The following is a 16,731-nucleotide window of genomic DNA, read 5'->3' as shown; positions in this document are numbered from 1 at the left end:
GGGGGGGGGCGAGAGAGAGAGAGAGAGAGAGAGGCAGGGAGGGAGTCATATGAGGGAGACAGTGAGGGAGGGTATGTTAAGCATCCACTGAGTGAAAATTAAATTTTCTTCTACAATCTTTTCATTCGGTCGGAGTAGAATTGTTTCGGGAAGTCTATTTGATCTCGTAACAATTCTTCCCCTGCAAACAGTAACAGTATCATGGGCGGAGCAGAGGCCCCACGGCAAAAGTAAAATTGCCCAAGTTTTGGGAAAATATTTGGAAATACAAAAATTCGCCAAAGTTAGATTGCAGCCAAGTGAAATATAAATACGGCAATGTAGCTGTGGAAAGGCCGCTTTCATGGGGAATAAATAGTAGATTCATTGGTTTTTCTTTTTTCACTATTTCAGTTAGAATCATGTGCAATTAGTCTTTAGACATGGTATCAAAGGGAATGTGTTAAAAATAAATGCCACCAGAGGAAGCGAGCTTCCTCTGGAAGAGTAAGCTCTATCGTTTTATTCGTAGGTTTTTTTTTTTATGGAATCGGATTTCGTACTCTATCCGCGCAATTTCACGTTCTTATGACTTTACAGAATTTTTATTTATATAGGCGCAAGAGATTTAATTGGCAAATTAATCACAAATAGTTATGAGTGCATATTGAATTTTCAACTGTGAACTATTGAATTGTAAAGAGGAGAAAAACAAGAAAATAAAAAACAAAGCATATGGATTATAGTGAATTAATGAGTATTAGTAGTACTGTAGAAATGTGATATTGAGTTTGAAATGTCTCACCTCCTGATCTCCTGTATCATTTCAAAGAACTGCGCCTTACTCTTTCTTCTTCTCCTCTGTTCGTGCTCCTTCTGAAACATTGAATCCTTGTAGTTGAATAGCTATAGAACAATGTTCACGATGACTCATAAAATACCTACCCTTTTTACACTCTTCTGAAACAATGATGCAATTTGGCCCTGCCTTACAGTGTGCATGAGCTCTTTGGCCGCATGATGGGGGGATACTAGGTCAACGCAATTGATAAATCTGTATAGCTTTTGGGAGAAGAACATGACATTTCTGCTTCGCCATATCGAGGTTTTGGGACAGTGACGTAGGCGTGGCAAAGTGTATTTGTAGAAGAGATGTTCACCGGCGAGGATTATTGCACCGAGGATTATGCCCACTCCAAGAAGACAGAAGACACCAGCGACTGAACGAACTCCGAGGGGATGGGGCTGCATGCCTGCTACATCCAGACCGGGTTTCATGCCTTCGTGGCCACGAATGCAGGGCAGGCCTGCATACCTATTCCAGTATTTCGTTCTATAATTCTGATACTCCTTTTTTGCTCATCTTTTATTTAAAAATCATACCTGTTCATTCTTTACTACAATTAAATTTTTATTCCCAAAAAATATAGGAGAAAATATAATATTCACCATTTATCACGCAGAACGTCAAGCATTCCATTGCTAGAATAATTAGCAATAACTTTAGAGATGCTCTCCTTAAGAGGATGGCCTTTGGTCAAGGCGACGGCATAAGTGTCCTCATTCATAGTATCTCCGATCTTTTGGAGTGTGCAGCCATTGTCAGTGGCTCGATAGTAATCCAAAATTGGTGTGTCAGCAATGAGTATGTCTAAACTGCCATTACGCAATCGTTCCACCCCCTCAGCCACGTCCGACAGTGAAAATCGTAACATATGTGTCCATAATTGGTGATTAGCACGTTGTACGTAGTACTCAGCTACTGAGGCACGCGGTGCTCCGACTTTTTGCGATAGCAACTGCCAAAAATTTCGCTATTTAAATCCTTCTACCCATTGTAAAACTTTCTCCTCTCCCCTCCCCTCCCCTCCCCTTGGCATTTTTTCAATTAAAACAGGCAGAGAAATTAGTATTAGCTGTGGGGAGATAATAATGGGACAATTACTCACACTCCTGTCGTGATAATTCCTGACGGACGGATGAAAAAAAAATCCAGCGATGAGGGCAGCGATGTTAGCAGTATAGGAAGCAACGAAGATAACCGAGAAACCCCCCCAGATATTGATAAGAAATTTATTAGGCCATGATTTGGGTGCTTTGAAAGCAACCAAATGTCCACAAAGTAATCCCCACATGACCCAGAGCGCTGAGGCTATGGAGAAATTTTTGCTCCTCTGTCTGCCCCAAGGATTAAGTCCGAACGGGCTGAACCACTCGTAAATAGCAACAGCCAGCGCTGTAACATTGAGGGAAATGAAAATAGTCACCCATAGATCAGTGCTGAATGGGTGAAGAAACATGAGCAGTGGAATTTCTTCGTTCAGTTTTGGTGACGCTAAAAAACTGACACCACTAAAAAAATATGGGGTGGTGTAGTCGATAACTTCAGCCCTTATTGCTGATACACTGAGGGGTGCAAACGCCAATTGTGCCTTGGCGTGGATTAATTCACCGACAATTCCATTCCACGTTCCATTTCTACCATTTCTCTTGCCGAATAAGCCGTCCTGGGCGATATAAAGATCAAAACGAAAGCTCAGCTCACGGGCCACAAGGGAGAGAAGGTCTATTGAGAATCCGTAACAACACTTCTGCACATCCCCCTTTCTGCAGACTAATCCACGGAGACATAAACCATCCTGAAGATTTGTTATCATGGTGAATGGTGGAGCAAGAGCTGTTACTATCTTGTAGACGGGCATTCCTATTTGCTCACCACCCTGCTCAAGGTAGGCGGGTACTATGCCACCTCCTGGCCACGTTATTGTATCGAGACGTACTTCTTTGCCACCTCGAATTGTTCCTACTTTCGTCCATCTGGGGAAATGAGAGAGTGGGCGCTTCAGGTTTATTCATTACCTCCACGGCTTTATGGGGTCTACGTATATCATTCTCATTTTATGTATGCACATGTTTTTCTTTCTTCAATTTGCAATTTGCAATTGAAAAAAAGAAAAAAAAAACAAATAAAATCTAGTTTGGCGAAACTGGAGGATATTTTTATTATGTATAATAAAATAAAAATTGTCACGCAGTTTAAAAACAGATTCAAAATTTGGGATTCAAAATATTCGACAACTTGAAACTAATTAATAAAAATAGTGGAAGAATTACCTCAGCTGTGTCTTGTTCCCTGGAAATTGAATAGCTTGAAGATTCAATAACTGGAATTCAGCCTTATCATGAGAAAGCTGTGCCATGGACTCCCTGAGCCGCCTAGTGAGTGTCCTGGAGACATTTTTTTTTATATCAACGCCTTTGGCCCTATCCTCAAAGCACGTCGGGACGAACAGCTCCTTGACCTGCGCCTCCCTGAACTTACTGGTGCTCGCCATATTGATAAAGGTACTATCAAGAGCTTGAGAGGTTTCTCGGAGCATCCTTGCGAGAATGGCATCGTTACCAGACATCTTGATACTGGCAGGCCTGAGGGCTAACATTCCAACAGGCATGAAGGTCTTAGAATTGAGGCTCTTATCGCCAAGTCTGGCCTCGTCATCATCATCGAAGGAGAACCCTCTATCCTCCCTCTTTCTCAGTTGATTTCTCCGATTCCAACTGAACTCCAGATGTGGAGGATCACCCACGGAGGGTGTGTGCGCTTCATCGTCAAGCACGAGATTGCCATGCCTAACGATACTCTCCACCTCGCCCTTCCCCGAGGCCAATGAGCCATAAATAACATGAGAACTTAGCAGACTCGGTTCATTGGGTCTCAATTCAGCTTTGAGATCAAGCCATAGCCATAGAAATCTTCCATTGAGCATGTGATATTTACTCGCTGCCGAAAGAATTCGCCTGGCATTATTAAGATCACAAGCCATAACGATGACAGCTCCCGTACCACCCTCCTCCGATATTCTTCTCAGTCTTATTTTGAGACTTGTATCAGTCGCTGGTAGATGTACAACAGTACGTGGTATCAGTACATCTCTATCTTTGTGTAGCAAGTGATGCATTGGTAGGAGTGTTGTGTCAATTAAAAGGATAAATGCATGCCAATTTGCTTTGTGCATGAGCGCACCAGCTGCTGCACCTGCTTCCTCGGAACTCGTACCAACTCGGGTTTCGAAGGTGCCACGTTTCCCCTAGAATAATATCTCCCTTTTTATTGGGTTTTTATTGAGTGCTGCGGGTTATTTCACGTCGTTATAGTCCGCTGGCAAGAGGAATTTTCCAATTTCCCTCTTCAAATGGTTGCGGCCAATCATTTTGGGGAAAATAGTGACTAGAGTTTGTGGAAGGGTTGATTGAGCAATTGGGGGGCTTTTGCTCTTTTTGATTATATTTGATATATATATATATGTGTGAATATAAAAAAAAAAAAAAAAAAGAGGAATAATTCATCAATACGAGGCGTAAAGGTGCCGCAGGAAAAGCCTCTTGAGCCAAAACTTGCAATTAACATCATTTTTCTGCACTATTCGTGTACATATTCGTGTGGGGTAAAAAATTCTGATACAAAATTCTTCACCCACTAACATAATTTTCCGTTTACAAGCCCGTATATGCAATACCCTTCCCTCCACCATTGATCAACTGCTTTGATCAATCAAGCTGAAGAAGCATTTAAAATTTTGCTTTGAATTTTGCGTTGACTTGATTTTTCCACTTCATTCAAGATATTTTGATTTTTGATATTTTACAAAGTTTTTTTTTTTCTGAAATTTTGAAATTAATGCAAATGGGACAAACCTGTCTCAAAAAGTCCCTGTGTGTCATGGGCAACCAGAGGGCTGGTAAATTGATAGAATCGGCAGCAGTAATGAGGAATCTTGAGGCCGAGCCACCCCCGATAACAATACTGAGGACGGTCTTACCATTCTCAATGTCGGTACAAAATTTGTTAACAAGTGCAAGTGGATAAGACATCGAGTCTGTCATCGGTGTCATTCTTCCCTCAATGTAAGACACTTCTAACTCGCTCTGGGAGGATTCTATTCTGGCAGCCTCCCATGCCCGTTGCACGTCGTTTCTTGACGGTGATTGAGAGTGGGATAAACAAATAACTAAACGCCATGGGGATTGGCTTCTCGAACGATTCTTGATTGCACGTTCAGTCTTGTTGTTTGGTGCTGATGATACCGATTCGTTTGCATTTATTGATATTAACAGAAGAAATAACCACAGTCGATCACCACGCATCTTACTAGCACACCCTTCGTTCGACCGTTTATCTTAAATGCCGGTTTCAAACCTCTACCAGATTATCACAACATCCCTCTTCAATCTGCAATGTTAAGAAACGATGAAATGCATTACAAGGTGAAAATATTGGGGAGAATCTACAGCTGATTCTTCGCATGAGGCGCTGTAAATTTTTCATCTATTTGCAATCTATTAATTTAACGTGATAAAACGGTTCACGTGGATTGTTACGATTGTATTGTATACTGTCGCTCTCCCTCAGACCTCAATGTCGATTAAATTTTTTTTTACCTCCTCTTTGCATAGGCAATTCTACTCGATGGGAAATGGGCCATAACGTATCTTTTTCTTCCTGCCAATTATAAATTTCTGAAGGTACGGCACCAATAAAAAAATACCTGAAGATCCACTTCAATGATGCACGATATTAAAAGCTCCCTCAAGTCCCCTGAAATCACTTCACGCTAAACTATCATCATGCATAAACGAGTTTCCAAAACATTTAAAACGCATTTACATTTCCAATTGTCCCCAATTTCCAATTGGGGAGTTCTTTCAAAACTCACTCCGCGACCCGCCCTTAGCTGTTTTGATGACGTGCGGCTACGTTTGAAATTAAAAAAAAAAGAACCAAAAAAAAACACGGTTGACCTCAAATTGACCCTGTCTGGCTGGTCGAAATAACTCAAATCAACCCTTCTCCTCCTCCAACACACCCACACCCACACACACACACACACTGACACGTAAAAAAAGCCTCAAGAAAGCCGCGGAAATAAATAAATCCCTGAGAGGATTTGTCCTGGTGAATTATGATGATTACCTTCTGTTATGATTAAAATCTCGATTGGAATTTGGAATGTTTCAAAGTATCCGCACACATCACACTCCACTATCATAATAACAATCGATTATTAAACCCGTTTGAGACGATAAAAAAAATTAGCCTACGTCTTAATCACCGAATTAACATGATTATTAAAGCCCGAAGATGGACGATAATTAATCCCTCCAGAGCATAGGGAGTCCAACAGAGAAGGGGATGATAATGGGGTGGAGCGGATTGAGCACCACACTCGCCCTCATTCGGACGTACTGTGGCCGTGCGTGACAGCCATTTTCGGGGTGCCCCTCCCTTTGTGAAAATTCCTCTTGAGCTACCCCCGCCTTCCAATACCAACCACCACTGACTACGTTTAAACTTTCAATACATGAACAGCAAAGACTACGCTTGCGTATTTCTAAAGAGAAGAGATGTCACGGTAGAGTATAGATGCTACTTGCCAAGTCGACAAAGGACTCCAATACTCCAATTTGTTACACTATGAAATAACATATCCAGGACCATTACCAATCACTTGATTGCTATATTTTCTCAGTTGGCCCCTCGAACAGTAATGGGCTAGCATCTTTCGATTAGTTGGCAGAATCTTTTTGTCGCTTCATTTTTCAGTCGCGGGATTCAAGATTTGAAAGAGTGCAGTCCTAGATTAATAGATTAGAATTTTTTAGGGGTGAAATTGAGATTCCTACTTGTACTCGGTGTCCTTGACACCACTCCCTGAGCATTTAATCAATAAAATCAAAGCATTTTTTAACCAATTTTTCAACTTTTCAGGGCGTTTCTCGCCACTTGGGCTTTCGCTGTCGATTGTTTGGGTTTAGTGCATGCCAAAGGAGTTGAATTGGGGTGTGGTTGAAGAGAGGTGAGGCGAAGGAAAATGAAGGGACATTTGAAACTTTTCCAGAATAATTAGTCGTCAGGTTTTGAACTGTGGATCAACCAGAAAATAATGTTTATATTCGACAACTATTTTAATTTACATCAGCTTTATATACAGAGATAAGTTGTACATATTAATTTGTCAATATTGGAGGGCTCTGAGTGTTTTTTTCGTGCTGTTTTACACTTCGTTTCTTACGATGGTATCGTCATTGATAAACAGAAGAAAAAAGGAGGAAAATTCATAGCCAAATAATAAAGCTTGCCCGGATCCCGTGGACGCGTATAGTCAATTGCCGGTCCCAGTGTTGGCTCGTTGTGCCGTTAAGTTGGTTGAGTTGTAGGGGTTGAAACACAGTGAGAACGTCTATGTGGCAACGCTGCGTTCGGTTCTGCTCACCGAACTAGTGACGTTGCTCAGACCGATTCACCCACTCAATATCAATTCACTAGAGTTAACTATCCAATGCAATCCAATTTTTTTTTTTTCTCTTTTTCTCTTTTTTTACCATATTTGTGCTCTTATTCGTTAGAATAAAAATACAAAGTAATTAAAATTTGTTCACTCTAAGAGAATTTCTTTTAAAACAATTTGGCAATGATTAATATTTTTATGAGAGAGAATAAACCATTAAAATATTAAGCAAAACTTCGTTTTCAATTCAATTCAAGGTATGAACAATTAATTAATATACATATTGAATTATTTGAATTTTCATGCAATGTACTTTTCTCTTTAAAAAATATGTTCAAACCCTAGGTAAGGAGCGAAGTGTTAATTCTCCTTTCTCTTCACAGGAAAATGAAAATATTACTGCGGGAATTGAGCGCTATTAAAACGCTTGCGTAACATTTTTGTAAATAGAATACGCCTGATTAGAAGAATTTAAATACGACTAACGAGTAATAGTAACACGGCTTGGAATGCGATAGAGTTTTACCTCCTCTTGGAGGCTGTTTCACAAATTTTCCTCCCCTCTTTGATTAAACAGAACACGACTACGCACGGTATTAGCCAGTGAAATGGAGGTCCTCTTTCAAATTTTAGAAACGCTGGCTCAGCAACGAAACTCAATTAATTATTATTATTTACTATTTGCTAGAATTAACTAAAAAGGTTCTGCTGGGAGGCGTCACTTTCGAATGCACTCCATGCATTATTCAGTTCCATGAAGATGAGCTTGGCTATATTTTCATTGGCAGTGCCGGTTTGCTGCAATAAACAATTCAATTTTATTAGTTCAATTCATAATTCCCTTTGTTGAAGGGAAGGGTTGGCTTAGATGGCAGACCACCTATGAAAATGATTAACATAAAATCCTATGGAAACACTATGAGAATTTATTCATTGGAATTTAAATTTACATTAGAATTTTTTCTAAAATTTGCCTTTATCTTATTTCTTTAAAAAACAATGACAGCGAAAAAAAAAAGAAAAAATGGATTTTTGCCATAGAAAATTAAATCGAATTTATAAATATTTCGTAAAAGTTCCAATAGAAATTCAATACAATTTTTTGAGGTAGAGGCAACGTTTTTTTTTTCTTCTTAACAACTATCCTGCGTGACACGGACTGGAATTTTGGGCGTTATTCATTCCAAAGCATAGGAAATTTCTCTGATGAAAATGGGACATGAATTTGTTGTGCTCCAGTTAATTCTGTGAGATTAAAAAGCTTCATTCTCGTTTTGCAATTTTTCTTTTAGTTATTTTGAGAGGGGATTTGATGCACTCAAGCTTACAATTATCTGCTATTGCAAGTTTCACCAGACGGGCAATTCTCGTTTATTATACATGGGTTATTTATGCAGTTGTAGATTTTAGTATTTGTCGTGAATTTTTCGAGATAAAAAAGTTGATGCTTGAAAAGTCTTTAGCCGACTGAATTAATGCTTCTTCCTATATCCATGCGTACATGGACATGGATTGGTGCAAACACGGAGCAGTGTTATACGGAAAGAATTTGACCGAATCCCTCTTGTTATCCTTTGAAATATCAAAACCCTCTCTTCATTTAAACTTGCATCATGATACATTTAAATGCCTATAAAATGTGCTGTCACTCCCCAGATAATCCTTTATTTTTTTACCGCATTTTTAGTTATGCATTGACAATCGAAATATGAAATATCATCCACACAGAAAATGTGGAATAATCATTCGGGCAACACCCGAAAATATTTTTTGATAAATTATTGGCTATACTGAGTTGGTTTTTTTTTTTTTTCACTGATTATACCCTTTTTTCTTATTTGAAAATTGAAAACTAATAATGACCTTGAATGATAATTCACCAATGAAAAGAAAAATAACTATTAGTAGTCACCTTATCTGGATGTACAGCGAGACAAGCCTTCCTATACGCCTTCTTCACATCAGCAGGCGATACGAGCTGATGCATTTCATACCTTTGCCACCGATCGGCCTCAGGCCAAAGTACAGTATGCAGTGAGCACAAAAGTGCCCTGAGATTACCCTTCTTTCCCTCAGTCCACTCATTAACCTTGAGCCTCTCTGGGTCCATGGTCTTGGCTTGTTCGACCTTACGCATTTGATTGATAGTCTTGGGGCTGTCTTTATCAGCCTTCCTCGAACTGAAGAAATTGTACCCCTGACTTCCCAGCAAATCCTCAAAAGCGTCTCCACTCTTGGCAGGCCTATTACTAGAAACAGATTCACTCCCCTCATTACTGGAATTTGACTTGATGTGCATACGTGGACTAGAATGTATAGGCGTGCCAACAGCAGCTGGACTAGACGATTGCGGAGTATTTGAGTCATGTGGTGTGCCATTCCAACTTGAATTCAGTCCAGCACCAAGGGAACCAGCTAGAGTAGCAAATGGATCTTTATTCTGAGCAGAAAAATTGGGAACACTGGAATTACGCGGCATATCTTCACTAGGAGTTTTCAGAATTGATCCCTTTGTTCCGCCCCAGCTGCCCATGAGATCATTAGTCCCTGTACCCAATGGATCGAACAAAAAATCATCGGGAGAAGATTTTTGTATTTTATCCTGTCCAAATAAGAGATCATTGGTGCTTTCATTACCAAGTAATAAATTATTCTTCTTGAGAATGTGGTCGGCCTCTGTCGGAGGAAATGATGAAAATCCTCCCAAGATATCTCCATCATGCTGACTACCCGAGAATATATCCAAACCTGGGGGAGGGTTCGATCCAATGGCATTTATGTTGAATTCAGAGGACATGCCCAAATTCAGTAGATCAGCCTCTTCAAAATTATCACCTCCTTTATCTTCAATTTCTCTCTCATCCACCTTCTCCTCCTCCCCCTTCTCCTCCTTCCCTTTCTCCTCATCCTCAACATATAGGGGTTCACCTTCCGGAGCAACTCGCTCTTCCGCTGGCGTTGAAATGGAAGTTACAATTGCATGTCGAGCTGGAGAAGATGGTGGTGGAGGTCTGCTCGGAACTTTCTTTGGCTGTCCAGTTGTCCTAAAGTTCTCCAGAGTCTCCTCCATTTCAAGTGTTGAACTAAATAAAGGATCAGGATTGAGTTTCTGCTCCCTGGAGGCCGCTACCTCCCAGGGAGCAGGTATTCTTGATGCCTTAGAGTTCTCCTCACAAATCATAACATTTAAAATAATCCTGAATTGTCCCCCAAATTCCGGTGCATCATCCAAGTCTTTTCTCTCAAAATCCAAGGTGGACGCATTAACAGGAACGTATCCAGTATGAAAATAAAGTCCAGCTATTTTAATACCAATTACTCTTCCCAACTGTTGTCTGGCGTGAAAGACGATTATTGTAACATCCCCTCGAACAGTGGCGTCCCCGAGGATCAGGCAGGCCTTCCCCTCCATCATATCGAATAGCTTCATCTCCTCATACTCGGATCGTTTGGTCGAGTACACGAGTGCACCATTACTGTAAATTTCAACATAGGGCCTACAGCCATCCCTTGCCCTTGTGAATAATGGAATCGGCTGAAGGAGTATAGATCTCAGTGCTAGTGGTCGAGTGTGGGGATGCACTCCAGAGTGCAGTGCACTCATGTAGTTGATGGTCTTGAGTTCTGACGGCTGGAGAATTGGTGGTTGACATCGTCTCGTAGTAAAGAGATTTACAGCTTCCGCAGGGGTCGCGAGAACTCCACAATAGAGTAAGAGAGCACAAGCGACAGTAGCACTGGCTCGACAACCATCTGTGCAGTACAAGACAACAATGTGATTGAAGTCAGCGTCAAGGTATCTGTAGATGTCCTGGCAAATCTGGTAGAGAGCTGAGAGGAGTGGAGCATTGGCGTCAGGTGTGGCATAGGCGAAATTGCAGTCAATGTGTTTTCCCGGGAGTCTGGTGACATTGGGTCGCCCTCGTGACAGATTGTACAGTTGGATTTTGGCGGGAGCAGGGTGCCTGCTTTGAATATAAGCCCTCACGTCCTCTACGTGATTAGTTCTGTAAGCCGATTCAATTCCATCAGCTGGATATGGCATTACCAAAATACGAGATGTCAGGTAACTGGCGTCCAGTTCGTTTCTAGCCATGCTCTGTTGTACCGTGTGCATTACTTTGCTTGAAGTGTCCTTGAGATTTTTCAAAATGCTGCCGGCCCCTCCACGAAGGGAACTGAATAGACCAGAGCCAGTTTGAGACTGTGGAGCTTTGGCTGGATAATGGGGTGCAGGTCGCGTTGGAATTGCTGGCTGGGTAGCTGGTGGGAAGAGCTTAGGTGGGGCGGGCTTAGGTGGTGGTGGTGTAGGATTTTGGGGAATATTTGCAGATTTAGGGGGCTGAGGCCTCGGGGGAGATGGTTCGATCTTGGCTGGCTCCCTAGGATCGAAATTATTGGATTCAGAAATAGATGCTAGTCGTTCTAGCAGCACCGAAGTCGTTATTCTTTTGATGGGAGAGACCTCGAGGCATCCCCTGATTAGATCGTGAAGACAGGATAACGGAGGATTTGGTGGGAGTGGGGAGTACTTGGCATTGACGATGGCTAATTTATTACCCTCGGAAAAAGGGTGTTTCAGCGTAACCAATGAGTAGAGAATACAACCCAGTGCCCAGCAATCCGCTGGAGGCCCTATTGGTTCATTGTTCCACGTGTCCATCATTTCTGGAGATCTATACATGGGGGTTGTGTATCTCGACATCTGGTCCTCCAAAGCCGAACGCTTTTGCGCACTCCAGGAGGGATCTGGAAGGATCTGCTGAGTTGAGGCACTGCCAAAGTCGCAGAGTTTGATTGTACCATCATCAGAGAGGAGAAAATTCTCGAGCTTTATATCCCAATGGACTATTGGCTGTGGTTGCTGACTGTGCATGTGGTGCACTGCTCTCGTTGCCTGGTAAGCTATTTTGCAGATCTGAGGGAGGGAAGGGGGCGTCGTGCGGGTTCTCAAGAGGTCAGCAAGGTTGCCACCTGGACAGAGCTCGGTCACCAGAAGATATTCCCAGGATTTTTTGTCATCTCGTTCTACACACTGAGCACACATGTACTGGATTATGTTAGAGTGTCCTGAGAGTCTCTTCAGTGTATCTACTTCTTGGATTACTGTTTTGTTTGCCTCATCGTCCACCGCTATCAGTTTCTAGAGAAGTTGTGTATTATGATAGAAATAGTGTACTATGATATTTGGGGCTTATTTTATTCACCTTCAGAGCGTATTCCTTGCCTGTGGCAATGTCCTCAACGGCAAATACTAGCGCCCAGCCACCTGGAACACATAATTCACTAGGAAAGTGGTAAAGTGAGATAGACTTATCCAGTTACACGTTATGAACCTGTGGAAGTAGACTTTCACTGAAATTGAAAAAGGGCAATAAGTGCAATCATTAAAAAATTAAAAAAAAAAATTTCACTTTATTAATCTTGACGATAAGGTATGAATATTACGGATAGCAATTTTCATTTTTATCATTAAGGTTTTCCATATTGAAAAACCTTCCAGTATGAAGACTTCTGACAGTTGAATAACCGTCCAATTCAGAGAGTTATTGAGCATTTTCATAGATTATTTTATGAATTAAGTGAATTAAATAATATTTGAAAGACAACGAATGCAATGGCAGCGAGGAAGAGTTATTAAAATAAAGAATTAAAAAGAATGAAATATAATTAGAGTAATTGTCTGCGAGTAATCGTCAATGAATGTTTCGAAATATTGCGTTGTTATGTGTTGAAATGAAATTGGAATGCTTGGTTCAATAGCATGAATTGTCGTATTAATATTAAATTGCTGAAAAATCGATTAGTGATAAAAGTGGGTGGATTTATCAGTTACACTTACCCTCGGCAATCAATCTGTTAACTCGCAGTTTCACATTGTTGATCTCCACCAATTGTCCGACATATTCGTTAGTCGTGCCGTTGCCATTCAAGTAACCAAATGCTGATTTAAAGTAATCAGACATAATTGGGCGACAAATGAAATTGAAAAGGGGAACGATAGTTGGTGGAGTTTTGTGATTATCTCTTTACTTAGGATAGAAAATCGTGTTGCCTTTGCCGACCGTCCATATTGAAAGTGTCACTGTGACGTCACGTTGACATTTAGGGACGTACTAAGACAGCACGAGCCCCTCATACTCATTTTTTTAAATTCCCTAGTATAGCGCTAAAAATCGACTAAATCGTCAAAAATCGACGTCTACCCTGCCGTCATGAACGTTCACTTGAGAACGCATCCTTTGGTTCACCGCCAATGACACTTTTCAGTCCATACTTTTTTTTTTTTTTTTTTTTACAAAACCAGACAAAACGATGAGAATATAAAGCTAGTTTTTACGAAAAATTTTGAGCGACAACAGTGTAATTTCGGTCAAAAGTCATCCCTCAAGAAACCGCGTGCATGGGTCTTTCGTTTCAACATGGCGAGCGGCAAGGGTATCGCTGCAATTCTTCGAACCCGGGGAATTTGTACTATCAGTGCTAGGAAAACTGGAAAGTTTCAAAATCAAGTTTTATTACAATGTAATGATTGCCAACGACAGTTTGCTACCGTTACACCGGGTGTCGATACCTGGATCCGTAGTGCAAGTGAAAAATGTAATGTACTGTATATGATACACCACACTACCACGATTTTATTCAAGATTACATCACGTTTAGTTTATCCCCCTGTAAATAATGAACCGTAGTGATTCAGTTGATAAATGCGTCCAAAGAATAATGAATGTTGTAATGGGTACGATTTTGGCTAATGTCATTATGCCCAATGCTCTCCTCATGTTTTTGAAGATTTCCAACCTCTTTCGAATTATCTAGATCATTTTCATTTATACAAATATATCACTACATCATTTTTTTTTTCTTAATTCCATGAAATGGTCTTGGAAAAAAAATGAATACTTTCATTGTTCATTGTTATTTTATACCAAATTTAAAAAAAAATAAGACTCTGTATTGTATGTGAGGTGGAGCAATTCCTTCAATTATATCATTTAAACATAAATTGTTTAATGAAAATGAAACTTTATTGAAATTTCAATGAAATCTTATTAATTTTATACATATACATATATATTGATTAATTATAGATTTTTGTCTGTTAATTGCGTTTGAATTGAAAATCTGACAATTTGAATTTCAGTTTCAGGAAAATTACTGACAAGACATTTCCACATATCATCGCGATGGTCAGCTGCTCGTAAAGATTACTATGAGATTCTGGGGGTCTCGAAGAACAGTGCAGCCAAGGACATAAAGAAAGCCTACTATCAATTAGCTAAAAAGTATCATCCAGATACTAATAAGAATGATCCAAATGCAAGTAAGAAATTTCAAGAGGTATCCGAGGCTTACGAGATTCTCAGTGACGAGGCCAAGAGAAAGGAGTATGATACGTGGGGGACGACCTCCGAGCAGATGGGGATGGGGGCAAATAGTGGAGGATTCCCAGGTGGTGCAGAAGAAGCTTACAAACACAACTGGGATTTCCGGGCTAGTGTCAATCCAGAGGAATTGTTTAGGAAGATTTTTGGAGAGGAGGGATTCAAGGCACACTTTAGCGATCAGGAGGATTTTGCTGATTCTAGATATGGATTTGGTACTGCTCAAGAGGTGATCATGAATCTGACGTTTTCTCAAGCTGCAAGGGGTGTTAACAAGGAAATTACTCTCAACGTTGTCGACACTTGTCCAAAATGTGGGGGTTCGAGGTGTGAGCCGGGTACCAAGGCGCTGAGATGTCACATTTGCCATGGCACTGGAATGGAGACTATTAGCACTGGACCATTCGTCATGAGATCAACCTGTAGGGCTTGTCATGGCACGAGGATGTATATCAAGCATCCATGTCAAGAATGCGACGGCAAAGGGCAAAATGTATGAAATTTATCTTTTATATTGGAATATTATCTGTAATTCAGGGTTAAGGTCTAAAAGGAAAAATTATTTTGTGGAGAATTGAACAGAGTAGGAAAAAAAAAGTTGAGACAAAGTTGTTACCTTCATTTATCTATCGATATGATGTAATACTATTTTTAATAAACAAATTTTTTTTTTAAATCACTTGCAGGTCCAAAGAAAAAAAGTGATAGTTCCGGTACCAGCTGGTGTTGAGGATGGGCAAACGATTCGTATGGCCGTGGGCAACAAAGAGGTGTTTGTAACATTCCGAGTGGAGAAATCACGCTATTTCAGGCGAGACGGAGCTGATGTACATACCGATGCTGAGATATCGCTATCACAAGCAGCATTGGGTGGCGCAATTAGAATCCAAGGTGTCTATGAGGACCATACAATTCAGATAAAGTCAGGAACGTCGTCTCATACGAAAGTGCGACTGAGTGGCAAAGGAATGAAGAAAGTCAATGGAATGGGCTACGGGGACCACTACGTGTCTATTAAGGTCTTGGTGCCCACTACATTATCCGAGAAACAGAAGGCCTTGCTGCTCGCTTATGCTGAACTCGAGCGAGATACACCAGGATCTGTTCACGGAGTAACCAATAAAACTGATGGTAAGAAAAATAAAAAGCGAGAGAATTCCGAGTATTTTTGAGCACTAAGTTTTTCAATGAAATTCATGAGAAACTTTATTAAATGTATGATGGGAGAAAATTAGTGTACCTCTTGATCGCTTGAGAATTAATTTTTGTATAATTAACACATGACATAACGACATGACTTTTGGAATAAACTATTGAAAATTGATTGTTTCCGAGTCCATTATTAAATTTGATACATGAATTATTAGCAAAATTTTTCTTTTTAGGACGATCGAGTAGTGCTCAAGCGAAACAAGAGGTACAAGGGGAGGGGGAGACTGATGAAGGTCTTCTGGGAAAGATCAAGAGAGCAATATTCGGGTAGAATTAATCTTTTAGGTGAGTTTTTGCATGAAATATTGAACAGCTCAATATAAAAATGGTTTTTTTTTTTTCTTTTAAATTCGATGTCAGGTACAAAACAATGTTATGAGGGACCCCTACACCTATTGGAGCTGATACGTTGTGCCTTGGGGGAAATACCACGGAAAATCAACCATGATCCATCATATTCGCATTCACAAGGTCCTGGGGACGTACCCCAGATTAAAAGGACGAATCCCTCTGATGGGACGAAAAAAATGGCCGCTAAAAGTGACCGGCATCAATTAAAAATGGATCAGAAGATGTCATGATCCGTTCCGAGTATGAGTAATTTATTGTTGTTATTGAAGAAAAATTGAATTGTATTTGTACGATGGTTGCAACAAAAACCATAGTCGTTTTCTTCGCACTAGCGTACTCTTCCTTCACTTGGAGAGCTATTAATCGTATTGGTGCTGTTGAGTGGGTACATTAATAATGGAAGTAGCAAAGTTCAACGATTACAAATGTCAGAAATGTAAAATAAATCTTTCATGCATATTAAAGTGCTTTTTGTAATCATTCAAAATTGATTTTGTAGCCGCTTATAACTCCTGACC

At 40.4% G+C, this 16,731-nt stretch overlaps 3 protein-coding genes across 5 annotated transcripts in view; 1 reads left to right on the top strand and 2 right to left on the bottom strand.

Moving 5' to 3' along the window:
* LOC105270643 (uncharacterized) overlaps positions 1-6,203 on the bottom strand; it is a 9,679-nt gene extending 3,476 nt beyond the window's left edge. The window contains exons 1-7 of one of the 2 annotated variants that reach the window (XM_011311723.1): positions 5,951-6,203; positions 4,675-5,209; positions 3,094-4,067; positions 1,929-2,796; positions 1,429-1,778; positions 925-1,294; positions 785-855 (exon numbers count right to left, since the gene is read on the bottom strand). In XM_011311723.1, coding sequence (XP_011310025.1) covers positions 785-855; positions 925-1,294; positions 1,429-1,778; positions 1,929-2,796; positions 3,094-4,067; positions 4,675-5,124 — 3,083 coding nt within the window. In that variant the 5' untranslated portion in view covers positions 5,125-5,209; positions 5,951-6,203. The remainder of the gene's footprint in view (positions 1-784; positions 856-924; positions 1,295-1,428; positions 1,779-1,928; positions 2,797-3,093; positions 4,068-4,674; positions 5,210-5,950) is intronic. The other variant, XM_011311732.1, reaches the window with a different exon arrangement.
* Positions 6,204-6,900: 697 nt separating this feature from the next.
* aux (cyclin-G-associated kinase) lies at positions 6,901-13,360 on the bottom strand. The gene is made up of 4 exons (XM_011311689.1): positions 13,108-13,360; positions 12,473-12,534; positions 9,178-12,408; positions 6,901-8,063 (listed from the first exon to the last, which is right to left on the bottom strand). Exons 1-4 carry the CDS (start codon positions 13,229-13,231, stop codon positions 7,956-7,958), a joined length of 3,525 nt encoding a protein of 1,174 aa, XP_011309991.1. The 5' UTR covers positions 13,232-13,360; the 3' UTR covers positions 6,901-7,955.
* A 232-nt stretch (positions 13,361-13,592) lies between these two features.
* Positions 13,593-16,677, top strand: LOC105270630 (protein tumorous imaginal discs, mitochondrial). 2 transcript variants are annotated; one of them, XM_011311710.1, is made up of 5 exons: positions 13,593-13,865; positions 14,410-15,143; positions 15,337-15,781; positions 16,036-16,147; positions 16,223-16,313. In XM_011311710.1, exons 1-4 carry the CDS (start codon positions 13,688-13,690, stop codon positions 16,131-16,133), a joined length of 1,455 nt encoding a protein of 484 aa, XP_011310012.1. In that variant the 5' UTR covers positions 13,593-13,687; the 3' UTR covers positions 16,134-16,147; positions 16,223-16,313. The 2 variants fall into 2 exon arrangements, with proteins under 2 accessions (XP_011310012.1, XP_011310004.1); XM_011311702.1 differs by lacking the exon at positions 16,036-16,147 and having other exon boundaries at positions 16,223-16,677.
* The last annotated feature ends 54 nt before the right edge of the window (positions 16,678-16,731 follow it).

This window comes from Fopius arisanus, unplaced genomic scaffold (genome assembly GCF_000806365.1).
Source record: "Fopius arisanus strain USDA-PBARC FA_bdor unplaced genomic scaffold, ASM80636v1 scaffold00003, whole genome shotgun sequence".
In the NCBI taxonomy this organism is placed as follows: Eukaryota; Metazoa; Arthropoda; class Insecta; order Hymenoptera; family Braconidae; genus Fopius; species Fopius arisanus.
The sequence above is the reverse complement of the archived record's forward strand: the minus strand, read 5'-3'. Positions and strand labels throughout refer to the sequence as shown.

Coding starts and splice junctions, on each gene's coding strand:
- LOC105270630 (XM_011311702.1), top strand. CDS start 13,688: ATGGCGAGCGGCAAGGGTATCGCTGCAATTCTTCGAACCCGGGGAATT. Junction 13,866..14,409: donor CCGTAGTGCAAGTGAAAAAT/GTAATGTACTGT, acceptor TTTGAATTTCAG/TTTCAGGAAAATTACTGACA. Junction 15,144..15,336: donor GCGACGGCAAAGGGCAAAAT/GTATGAAATTTA, acceptor AATCACTTGCAG/GTCCAAAGAAAAAAAGTGAT.
- aux (XM_011311689.1), bottom strand. CDS start 13,231: ATGTCTGATTACTTTAAATCAGCATTTGGTTACTTGAATGGCAACGGC. Junction 12,535..13,107: donor TAACAGATTGATTGCCGAGG/GTAAGTGTAACT, acceptor TATGTGTTCCAG/GTGGCTGGGCGCTAGTATTT. Junction 8,064..9,177: donor TCGCTGTACATCCAGATAAG/GTGACTACTAAT, acceptor TGTTTATTGCAG/CAAACCGGCACTGCCAATGA.